This window comes from Delphinus delphis, chromosome 3, assembly GCF_949987515.2.
Source record: "Delphinus delphis chromosome 3, mDelDel1.2, whole genome shotgun sequence".
NCBI classification, from domain to species: domain Eukaryota; kingdom Metazoa; phylum Chordata; class Mammalia; order Artiodactyla; family Delphinidae; genus Delphinus; species Delphinus delphis.
This window is the reverse complement of record NC_082685.1, coordinates 132,851,961-132,864,445: the sequence shown is the minus strand read 5'-3', so window position 1 is coordinate 132,864,445 and position 12,485 is coordinate 132,851,961. Positions and strand designations below refer to the sequence as shown.

General features: G+C 38.1%; 1 protein-coding gene across 1 annotated transcript in view; it reads left to right on the top strand.

Annotated features, from left to right (window-relative positions):
* Window positions 1-12,485, top strand: part of ITGA1 (integrin subunit alpha 1) — a 171,019-nt gene that overhangs the window by 105,455 nt on the left and 53,079 nt on the right. The window contains exons 10-11 of the mRNA XM_060009511.1: window positions 1,283-1,356; window positions 2,059-2,203. Coding sequence (XP_059865494.1) covers window positions 1,283-1,356; window positions 2,059-2,203 — 219 coding nt within the window. The remainder of the gene's footprint in view (window positions 1-1,282; window positions 1,357-2,058; window positions 2,204-12,485) is intronic.

The following is a 12,485-nucleotide window of genomic DNA, read 5'->3' as shown; positions in this document are numbered from 1 at the left end:
TTGTGGGCCTAAAATAAAGGTTCAAGTTAAAGTAAAAGTGCATCTCAGTCATTTAAATTAGAGGGCAATTTGTATTGAGATTAAAATGATATAGTTGAATTCTTGATTGATTTCCTCATTTAATCTAGTCCTATAAAAAGGCAATTACTGATGTATTTGTTAACAAATTTACGCAGGTAAATAACTAGTAAATAAGTTTGGTTTCACAAATTTGATTGTTCTCATGCCTCAGTGAAAGAGTAGTTTGACTTTTAAAAAATTATGGGCTATTTTTAACTTATCAGCAAGGCCAAATAAATCAGTAACTCCCTCCTGAAAGCAAATTAATCAACATTCCCTTAATCCCCTTAGGAGGCTGTGGCTTTGGCTTGGTGAATATTCTGAGAGCAGCGCACTCCCATAGAATGCTCTGGATTATTTCTGTGTTTCAGTAAAGAGCTTCAAAATGGGCACAGGGTCTTTAAAAAAAAAAGTGTGATTGAACGGCATGTGACGTGGAGCCCTGTCAGAAAGTCCCTTCCTGATCTGTGAGTGACACCCACAGCCAGAAATCAGAGCAAATACCAACCCAAGAATCCCTAAACCTTTATCACACAATGGAATTCTGAGATTGATATAGGGCAGGAAATGCAAGTGAGGCTGGTAGAATCAAGAAACCTCTTTAGGGCTTCCCTGGTGGTGCAGTGGTTGAGAGTCCGCCTGCCGATGCAGGGGACGCGGGTTTGTGCCCCCGTCTGGGAGGATCCCACATGCCGTGGAGCGGCTGGGCCCGTGAGCCATGGCCGCTGGGCCTGCGCGTCCTGAGCCTGTGCTCTGCAACGGGAGAGGCCACAGGGGTGAGAGGCCCGTGTTCCACAAAAAAAAAAAAGAAAGAAAGAAAGAAACCTCTTTAAATATGTGAATCAAATGTTATTATCCCTGTGACGTATCAGGTAAGTTTAACCTAATCTCAGGAGGATTCCCAGGGCATGAGGGTGAGACACAGAGCTTTCAGCCACGTTGATCCAAAGCTCCATAGGATCTGTAAGAGTGCTACAGTATAAGAACAGAAGGATGAATTCAGCCAGGATGGGGAAACTAACAGGAATGTGAGACACAGCCCTTCTGCTAACCCTCTCCGTCCTCCACCCAGCCCTACCTAGGAATTTTGAGTTTGAGAAATGTGTGGCTGAAAATGCCCTAAAGATGCTGGAAGTTCTGGTTGGTCAAGACCACAGACTGTACTAGGTCTCTGTCTTCTGCAAATCAGCAGTGTGCTAAAGGCAATTCTCCTCTGTTACAGCTACAGCTGACCAGTCGGCAGCATCTTTTGAGATGGAAATGTCTCAGACCGGCTTCAGTGCTCATTATTCACAGGTACATTGACCACTTGGTAGAAAACTTTTTTTTTTTTGAGGTTTCCTTTCCCAAAGCCAACACCCAGACATCAGCATTACAGGTGCAACTTGCAGCTCATGGCATGAGCAGTTATTCAGACCATGTTGTTTCTAATCCAAATAGGAAACAGCACTTCACAGGCTTCTTATTAGGAAAGCATGTTATCATACACAGCTCACTACATTGTACTAATAATTGTGAATCAGACAGTTTGATGTCTGCCTTCTATAATTATACATCTAGCTAAATAAAATATTTAACATATTTGCTAAAGATACGGAATGTATCTTTTTCTTGGTGTCAAGGTATTCAAGGGTCTTGCTAGAATTCCATGTTCAAGACCCAGGCTTCTTAGCAGTCATAAAGCAGAAAGGCAAGATTAGAAAATATATCCTTTGTAGCTGATGGAAGAAATGTTACCGTGGTCCTTGCACAAGAATATTGACATTTCAGTGTGTAATTGTACTGTATGAGCTAGGCAAATTCACTTATTCTGCCTCAGTTTCTTCTGTAAAAGAAGTGGTAATAATGGCATCTAGCCCAATGGATTATTGTGACGATTTTATGATTTAATATATGTAAAGCACTTCGAACAGTACTTAACATATTGTAAATGCTATGTAAGTGTTTGCTCTTACTATTTTTGTTAAATATCATTGTCTTCTCTATTTTGGATATAAGGACTGGGTCATGCTTGGAGCAGTAGGAGCCTATGACTGGAATGGAACAGTCGTCATGCAGAAGGCTAATCAAATCCTAATTCCCCAAAACACGACCTTTAATGTTGAGTCTACCAAAAAGAATGAACCTCTTGCTTCTTATTTAGGTAAAGTTTGTATGTAATTGAGAGAAAATTTGTTTGTTTTTTTTAATTTTTGTGTTTTTTATTTTTAGTATTATTTGCTTATATTTATATAGGCGTATTTTGTAAGAGAGATCATGTCTAAGAGTTAGATATTTTAGATGTTAGAGACCCATGATGGCCTCTGAGTAGCCTTAGAAAAATAACAGAACGTGGAGGAGCCTTTCTCAGAAGGGCTGCCTACACGGGAAGTGATTTTGGCTGAAACGCACATTTTGTGAGGTCTCTCTGTGTCTGGTATTCGTGTTAATGTCAAGAAGTGCTTCAGACCCAGTGGACAGGAAACAAAGGTAGAAAAAGAAAACTTGACTCGGCCTATCCTGAAGATCAGACTCCCATATTCTCTTAAATATCCTCTACCATTAGTTTCTCTCTATGGGTCCTAATTTTGGAAGATAAACTTTTAACTTGTTTGTCATATGACTTCTTTAATACCTCTGTTCACAATCAGATACATAGTGAAGTGAAACCCAGTAATGTAATGATTTTCCAAAGACTTGCCTAGAACGAGGAGGTGTGTGTCTGGTGTCACTTTATTCTGAATCTGTGTCAGGCTGGGAGCTGCCTGGGGGATAGCTGGGGACTCTTCTGTCACTGGTCGAGCTCAGTAAACACTTGGGAGGGACTAGGATGGAAAGGACCCTCAGGGTATGGTTTCTCAGCTCTCTCTCTTCACTCAACAAATATTTTGGGAGCATCTCTCTTGCCCCAGGCATTGTTCTTGGTGCTGGGGATACAGTGGTAAAGAAAACAAATACGTGCTGTGTTCATATTTTAGCATGTTAGCAGTCCTGTCTGGGATTTTTATGTCCTGGAAGTTTTTCTCTCTCTATCCCAGTTTCTTTCTATTTTATAGGAAGGTGGCAGGTCTTTACTGGCTCAGCCATACATCTTATTCAAGGGCATGTATTAAAGCTGTAGAGGCAACAGGATTTAAGAAGAATAAAGAGTCTAAGCAGTTTCGATAATTAAAAATATAGTGGTAAGCAGCAGGTGTAATGGGAGTGCTAAACCCCCATAAGACATGTTAAACTGCACTAATGGAAGTCTAGTCTATTTCTCATAAAAGTCCTATTTCATTCTGCCCTAGTCGGAGAACAGCTAAAGTATTCTAAGCATTGTCCTAAGCATCACACATTACAAAAGAAAATGCCAAACTAGAATTGCCAGTAAAAAACTATCTGAAGGATACAGATCTAAAAACAATCCCCATCTACACATCCCTCTCCCCACCAAACCTGAAAAAACTGGTGGTTAGAAAACAAAGTATACACTGCATGTCTTTTAAATATTTGGAGGATTGTGATATAAAATAAAGGGGTTGGCATTAAAATTCATATTGAGTTTTACAATTAAAAGAGATCTTAGAAAGCGAATGGTACACATCTAATTTGCCAAATTAAGAAATTGAGGAGTAGAAATATTATGTCGCAGCTAACTGTGGCAAATCTGAAAGTAGAATCTAGGTTTTTTGATTCTTATTCCAGTGTTCATTTCGCCATGCTAAAGTGCCTGATTCTGGGTTGATCAAGGAAGCACTTATAATAATGAGTACCTGCAGTGTGCCAAACATTCAGTTATAACTTGAGGATAACAAGATAAAGAAGGGATATTTATCCCTGTACTGATGAAGCTTACCTTTCTGGATAAGAGACAATAACAGAACCAACCAAATCCTGTCAGTATGATATGAGCTGTGACATAGGATGCCTAAAAAAGAGGAAAGGAGGTTAGGTTGGATAATTTCTTTTTTTAATTTTTATTTTTTTATACAGCAGGTTCTTATTAGTTATCCATTTTATACATATTAGTGTATATATGTCAGTCCCAATATCCCAATTCATCACACCACCCCCCTCCCCCGCCAGCCACTTTCCCCCACTGGTGTCCATACATTTGTTCTCTACATCTGTGTCTCCATTTCTGCCCTGCAAACCAGTTCATCTGTACCATTTTTCTAGGTTTCACATATATGCGTTAATATACGATATTTGTTTTTCTCTTTCTGACTTACTTCACTCTGTATGACAGTCTCTAGATCCATCCATGTCTCTACAAATAACCCAATTTTGTTCCTTATTATGGCGGAGTAATATTCCATTGTATATATATACCACATCTTCTTTATCCATTCGTCTGTCGATGGGCATTTAGGTTGCTTCCATGACATGGCTATTATAAATAGTGCTGCAATGAACATTGGGGTGCATGTGTCTTTTTGAATTGTGGTTTTCTCTGGGTACATGCCCAGTAGTGGGATTGCTGGGTCATATGGTAATTCTATTTTTAATTTTTAAGGAGCCTCCATACTGTTCTCCATAGTGGCTGTATCAATTTACATTCTCACCAACAGTGCAAGAGGGTTCCCTTTTATCCACACCCTCTCCAGCATTTGTTGTTTGTAGATTTTCTGATGATGCCCATTCTAACTGGTGTGAGGTGATACCTCATTGTAGTTTTGATTTGCATTTCTCTAATAATTAGTGATGTTGAGCAGCTTTTCCTATGCTTCTTGGCCATCTGTATGTCTTCTTTGGAGAAATGTCTATTTAGGTCTCCTGCCCGTTTCTGGATTGGGTTGTTTGTTTTTTTAATATTGAGCTACATAAGCTGTTTATATATTTTGGAGATTAATCCTTTGTCCGTTGATTCGTTTGCAAATATTTTCTCCCATTCTGAGGGTTGTCTTGTTGTCTTTTCATCTTGATTGTAGTTTCCTTTCCTTTGCAAAAGCTTTTAAGTTTCATTAGGTCCCATTTGTTTTTTTGTTTTTTTTTTTTTTTTTTTTTTGCTTTTCTTTCCATTACTCTAAGAGGTGGATCAAAACAAATCTTGCTGTGATTTATGTCAAAGAGCGTTCTTCCTATGTTTTCCTCTAAGAGTTTTATAGTGTCCAGTCTTACATTTAGGCCTCTAATCCATTTTGAGTTTATTTTTGTATATGGTGTTAGAGAGTGTTCTAATTTCATTCTTTTACATGTAGCTGTCCAGTTTTCCCAGCACCACTTATTGAAGACACTGTCTTTTATCTATTGTATATCCTTGCCTCCTTTGTCATAGATTAGTTGACCATAGGTGCATGGGCTTATCTCTGGGCTTTGTATCCTGTTCCATTTATCTATATTTCTGTTTTTGTGCCAGTAGCATATTGTCTTGATTACTGTAGCTTTGTAGTATTGTCTGAAGTCTGGGAGTCTGATTCTTCCAGCTCCGTTTTTTTCCCTCAAGACTGCTTTGGCTATTCGCAGTCTTTTGTATCTCCACACAAATTTTAAGGTTTTTTGTTCTAGTTCTGTAAAAACTGCCATTGGTAATTTGATCAGGATTGCATTGAATCTGTAGATTGCTTTGGGTAGTAGAGTCATTTTCACAATATTGATTCTTCCAATCCAAGAACATGGTATATCTCTCCATCTGTTTGTATTATCTTTAATTTCTTTCATCAGTATCTTATAGTTTTCTGCATACAAGTCTTTTGCCTCCCTAGGTAGGTTTGTTCCTAGGTATTTTATTCTTTTTGTTGCGATGGTAAATGGAAGTGTTTTCTTAATTTCTCTTCCAGATTTTTCATCATTAGTGTATAGGAATTCCAGAGATTTCTGTGCATTAATTTTGTATCCTGCAACTGTACCAAATTCATTGATTAACTCTCATAGTTTTCTGGTGGCATCTTTAGCATTCTCTATGTATACTATCATGTCATCTGCAAATAGTGACAGCTTTACTTCTTCTTTTCCAGTTTGTATTCCTTTTATTTCTTTTTCTTCCCTGATTGCTGTGGCTAGGACTTCCAAAACTATGTTGAATAATAGTGGTGAGAGTGGACATCCTTGTCTTGTTCCTGATCTTAGAGGAAATACTTTCAGTTTTTCACCATTGAGAATGATGTTTGCTCTAGGTTTGTCATATATGGCCTTTATTATGTTGAGGTAGTTTCCCTCTATGCCTACTTTCTGGAGAGTTTTTATCATAAATGGGTGTTGAATTTTTTCAAAAGCTTTTTCTGCATTTATTGAGATGGTCATATGGTTTTTCTTCTTCAATTTGTTAATATGGTGTGTCACATTGATTGATTTCCGTATATTGAAGAATCCTTGCATCCCTGGGATAAATCCGACTTGATCATGTTGTATGATCCTTTTAATGTGTTGTTGGATTCTGTTTGCTAGTATCTTGTTGAGGGTTTTTGCATCTATATTCATCAGTGATATTGGCCTGTAATTTTTTTTTTTTTTTTGTAGTATCTTTGTCTGGTTTTGGTATCAGGGTGATGGTGGCCTCATAGAATGAGTTTGGAAGTGTTCCTTCCTCTGCAATTTTTTGGAAGAGTTTGAGAAGGATGGCTGTTAGCTCTTCTCTAAATGTTTGATAGAATTCACCTGTGAAGCCATCTGGTCCTGGACTTTTGTTTGTTGGAAGATTTTTAATCACAGTTTCAGTTTCATTACTTGTGATTGGTCTGTTCATATTTTCTATTTCTTCCTGGTTCAGTCTTGGAAGGTTATACCTTTCTAAGAATTTGTCCATTTTTCCAGGTTGTCCATTTTATTGGCATAGAGTTGCTTGTAGTAGTCTCTTAGGATGCTTTATTTCTGTGGTGTCTGTTGTAACTTTTTCTTTTTCATTTCTAATTTCATTGATCTGAGTCCTCTCCCTCTTTTTCTTGATGAGTCTGGCTAATGGTTTATCAATTTTGTTTATCTTCTCAAAGAAGCAGCTTTTAGTTTTATTGATCTTTGCTATTGTTTTCTTTGTTTCTATTTCATTTATTTCTGCTCTGATCTTTATGATTTCTTTCCTTTTACTAACTTTGGGTTTTGTTTGTACTTCTTTCTCTAGTTCCTTTAGGTGGAAGGTTACATTGTTTATTTGAGATTTTTCTTGCTTCTTGAGGTAGGCTTGTATTGCTATAAACTTCCCTCTTAGAACTGCTTTTGCTGCATCTCATAGGTTTTGGATCATCGTGTTTTCATTGTCATTTGTCTCTAGGTATTTTCTGATTTCCTCTTTGATTTCTCCAGTGATCTCTTGGTTATTTAGTAATGTATTGTTTAACCTCCATGTGTTTGTGTTTTTTACATATTTTTTCCCTGTAATTGCTTTCTAATCTCATAGCATTGTGGTCAGAAAAGATTCTTGATATGATTTCAATTTTCTTAAATTTACTGAGGCTTAATTTGTGACCCAAGATATGATCTACCCTGGAGAATGTTCTGTACGCACTTGAGAAGAAAGTGTGATCTGCTGTTTTTGGATGGAATGTCCTATAATTATCAGTTAAATCTATCTTGTCTATTGTGTCATTTAAAGCTTCTGTTTCCTTATTTATTTTCATTTTGGATGATCTGTCCATTGGTGTAAGTGAGGTGTTAAAGTCCCCCATTATTATTGTGTTCCTGTCGATTTCCTCTTTTATAGCTGTTAACAGTTGCCTTATGTATTGAGGTGCTCCTATGTTGGGTGCATATATATTTATAATTGTTCTATCTTATTCTTGGATTGATCCCTTGATCATTATGTAGTGTCCTTCCTTGTCTCTTGTAACATTCTTTATTTTAAAGTCTATTTTATCTGATATAAGTATTGCTACTCCAGCTTCCTTTTGATTTCCATTTGCATGGAATATCTTTCTCCATTTCCTCACTTTCAATCTGTATGTGTCCCTAGGTCTGACGTAAGTCTCTTATAGACAACATATATATGGGTCTTCTTTTTGTATCCCTTCAGGGAGCCTGTGTCTTTTGTTTGGAGCATTTAACCCATTTACATTGAAGGTAATTATCAATATGTATGTTCCTATTACCATTTTCTTAGTTGTTATGGGTTTGTTTTTGTAGGTCCTTTTCTTCTCTTGTGTTTCCCACTTAGAGAAGTTCCTTTAGCATTTGCTGTAGAGCTGGTTTGGTGGTGCTGAATTCTCTTAGCTTTTGCTTGTCTGCAAAGCTTTTGATTTCTCCATCTAATCTGAATGAGATCCTTGCCGGGTAGAGTAATCTTGGTTGTAGGTTCTTCCCTTTCATCACTTTAAATATGTCATGCCACTCCCTTCTGGCTTCTAGAGTTTCACCTAAGAAATCAGCTGTTAACCTTATGGGAGTTCCCTTGTATGTTAATTGTCGTTTTTCCCTGTTGCTTTCAATAATTTTTCTTTGTCTTTAATTTTTGCCAACTTGATTACTCTGTGTCTCGGCGTGTTTCTCCTTGAGTTTATCCTTCCTGGGACTCTCTGCCCTTCCTGGACTTGGGTGGCTATTCCCTTTCCCATGTTAGGGAAGTTTTCAACTATATTCTCTTGAAATATTTTCTCGGGTCCTTTCTCTCTCTCTTCTCCTTCTGAGACCCCTATGATGTAAATGTTGTTGCATCTAATGTTGTCCCAGTAGTCTCTTAGGCTGTCTTCATTTCTTTTCATTCTTTTTTCTTTATTCTGTTCCACAGCAGTGAATTCCACCATTCTGTCTTCCAGGTCACTTATCCGTTCTTCTGCCTTAGTTATTCTGCTATTGATTCCTTCTAGTGTATTTTTCATTTCAGTTATTGTATTGTTCATCTCTGTTTTTTTGTTCTTTAATTCTTCTAGGTCCTTGTTAACCATTTCTTGAGTCTTCTTGATCTTTGCCTCCATTCTTTTTCTGAGGTCCTGGATCATCTTCACTATCGTTAATCTGAATTCTTTTTCTGGAGGGTTGCCTATCTCCACTGCATTTAGTTGTTTTTCTGGGGTTTTACCTTGTTCCTTCATTTGGTACATAGCCCTCTGCCTTTTCATCTTGTCTGTCTTTCTGTGAATATGTTTTTTTTTTCCCACAGGCTGCAGGATTGTAGTTCTTCTTGCTTCTGCTGTGTGCCCTCTGGTGGATGAGGCTATCTAAGAGGCTTGTGCAAGTTTCCTGATGGGAGGGACTGGTGGTGGGTAGAGCTGGCTGTTGCACTCATGGGCAGAGCTCAGTAAAACTTTAATCTGCTTGTCTGCTAATGGGTGAGGCTGGGTTCCCTCCCTGTTGGTTGTTTGGCCTGATGTGACCCAACACTTGAGCCTACCAGGGCTCTTTGGTGGGGCTGATGGCGGACTCTGGAAGGGCTCACACCAAGGAGTACTTCCCAGAACTTCTGCTGCCAGTGTCCTTGTCCCCACGGTGAGCCACAGCCACCCCCCGCCTCTGCAGGAGACCCTCCAACACTAGCAGGTAGGTCTGGTTCAGTCTCCTATAGGGTAACTGCTCCTTCCCCTGGGTCCCGATACGCACACTTCTTTGTGTGTGCCCTCCAAGAGTGGAGTCTCTGTTTTCCCCAGTCCTGTCGAAGTCCTGCAGTCAAATCCCACTAGCGTTCAAAGTCTGATTCTCTAGGAATTCCTCCTCCCATTGCTGGACCCCCGAATTGGGAAGCCTGACATGGGGCTCAAAGCCTTCACTCCAGTAGGTGGACTTCTGTGGTATAAGTGATCTCCACTTTGTGAATCACCCACCCAGCAGTTATGGGATTTGATTTTATTGTGATTGCACCCCTCCCACCATCTCATTGTGGCTTCTCCTTTGTCTTTGGATGTGGGGTATCTTTTTTGGTGAGTTCCAGTGTCTTCCTGTCAATGATTGTTCAGCAGTTAGATGTGATTCCGGTGCACTTGTAAGAGGGAGTTAGAGCACGTCCTTCTACTCCTCCATCTTGAACCAATCTCAGGTTACATAATTTCTAAAGGTTCTTCATGTTCTAAGATTCTATGAGACTGTTCTATGTGAAATACCTTGAAATCAAGAACCAGTTTAACCTGAGGTTTCTTTCGATCCTAGATAGAAGAATCTGAGAACATTTGTCCTCATATGTAACAGTGGCATATAAAGGAATATAACTTTTTAGGAAAGTCGTTTGACAGTGTGTATCCAGAGCCATAAAAATGTTTACACCAGCTTGACCTCGAAATTTCATTTCTGAGGATCTAACCTAAAGAAAAAATCCAATTATTTAAGAATGCCAAGGGAACAGTTGTTTTCATAGTATTTTATTGAGGTAAATGGCATATCCTTAATGTTCAAAAATAAGGGAATAGTTAAGTAAGTGGTAAATAGTAAATCCACTTAATGGAACATCATGAACCCATAAAAATAAAAATTATAAAGCTGCTGATCCCATCATACTTGAAGTGACTTGAAGTGGTTATGGCACTGTGTATACAATCAGACAGTACAGAGATACTCTTAGGTCATAGAATCTTGAGTTTGCTTTCTGACTCTGCCCCTGGTTATGACTTTAGACAAATTGCCTTATTCCTCAAAGCCTCAATTTTCTTATTTATTTAAAAATATATATATAATTTGGTTTGTTATGAAAATGAGATTAAATAATACCTGTCAGGTGCTTAGTGTTGTGCTTGACAGACAGCTGACCTTCAATAGGTATTGTCTATTGTTGTATATTATGTAATATTGTATAGAAAACATTCCTCTTATTATTAGTATTATGATAGGCAGAACAATGCCCTAAAGATGTGCATGTCCTAATCCCAAGATCCAGATCTTATATGGCAAAAGGGACATTGCAGATGTGATTAAGTTAAAGATTTTAACATGAGGAGATTATCCTGAGATACCTGGCTGGGCCCAATCTCATCACATGGGTTTTTAAAATCAGAGAAGCTTTCCTGGATGTGTACAGGGGATGATAGAACTATAGAAAAATGGTCAGAGATATGCAATATTGGCTTTTAAGATGGAGAAGGTGGGCCACAGCTAAGGAATGTGGGTGGTCTCTAGAAGCCACAGTGGGCAAGGAAATGGATTCTCCTCTACAGCATCCAGAAGGAACCCAGCCCTGCCAACACCGTGATTTTAGCCCATGGAGACCTAGGTCTGATTTCTAACTTGAAAAGATAATATATTTGTGATGTGTTACCATCAAGTTTATGGTAATTTGTTACAACAGCAATAGAAAACTAATACAGGTGTATTATATACCTACTAAGAATAGCTGACATTAATACTACTACTAATTAGTATTGAATAGTTACAACATTAAAGATATTGCCCACAAAGACATTGAAGTCCACAAAGATGTGAGTGACATTGTCACTTCTCTAAGGAAGTTCACACACTTTAACACGATATTTAATAATATATTAAATACTAATGTTATTTTATAAATAATACTATAGTAATTTTGGTATTCTGAGTGATTATCATTGAATTCCTTAAAAACAAATAAACTTAAAGAACTCTAAATCTATTATTCTCAAAAACCTTGGGTTAATGATTTGCTTAGAGCAGACTTAGAGAATTCAGGACTGAAAGATACTGCTGTAAGTAAAAAAAGTTAAGACAACCTTCATTTCTGACCACAGTATTTATAATACATGACTCCTGTCTGCCCAGAAAAGGAAATTTGGGGGTATGTTGTCTACAGTCTGCTCAGATGATGTGTTTTTTTGGTTTGTTTCAGAAATCCTTTCATTATCTTAGTCACAGGTTGGTGCTTTAGACATTTTGCCAACATAAAGTTTATTATATGTAAGATTTCTTCCAAAATAGAAAAGCACTCAGAAAGAGGTCAGGGGAGAAAAATAGCTTTTCTTCCCCCAAATATTATTCTAAATCTAAAATTAAGCTTTCAAAATGTTTCCTTGTATAGGTTACACATTAAGAAGAGTTTGAATGTGTTCTCTCAATCCATGTGGATTGAAAGTTGTTAGACTATGGAAATTCTTACTGAAGAAGAAAAGTGAGAGGTAGACAGTTTATTAAAAAATGCCATAGTAACCAATAATAATCAGAAAGAAGCAGGAACTGAAGCTGTGCAACCTCCCTCAGGATGGAATCATCCACCTGTCTCTATAGCCCAGTAACTGCCTTTTGCCAACATGCACTCGGCAAGCGGGTTTGCTGGTGAGAATACAGTTGAGATCCTGTTCCCTACCTCCCCCACCCACAGTTTGCTGATTTCTAATCACGCTAGACTGATTCACGAGGAAAAGTAAAGATGTGAGGCCAATTCATGACATCAAGTCAGATTCTACCTGTTTCCCCTTACCTCACCAGATCCTAGCACTTTTCCCAAGAAGTGAATCGTGAGAGCTGGCAGGATTTACTCTTTATAAATCTACACACAGAACCATGCCATCAATTTTCCTTTCTCTTCAATCGTGTGCCTTTCCTTTTCAGAAAGTGATATTAAGCTTTTAAATCTTTATAATGATTATCCTTCTATTATGACTAGACTTTACTGGGCCCTTGTTCTCACTTTCTCTTTATTGTCT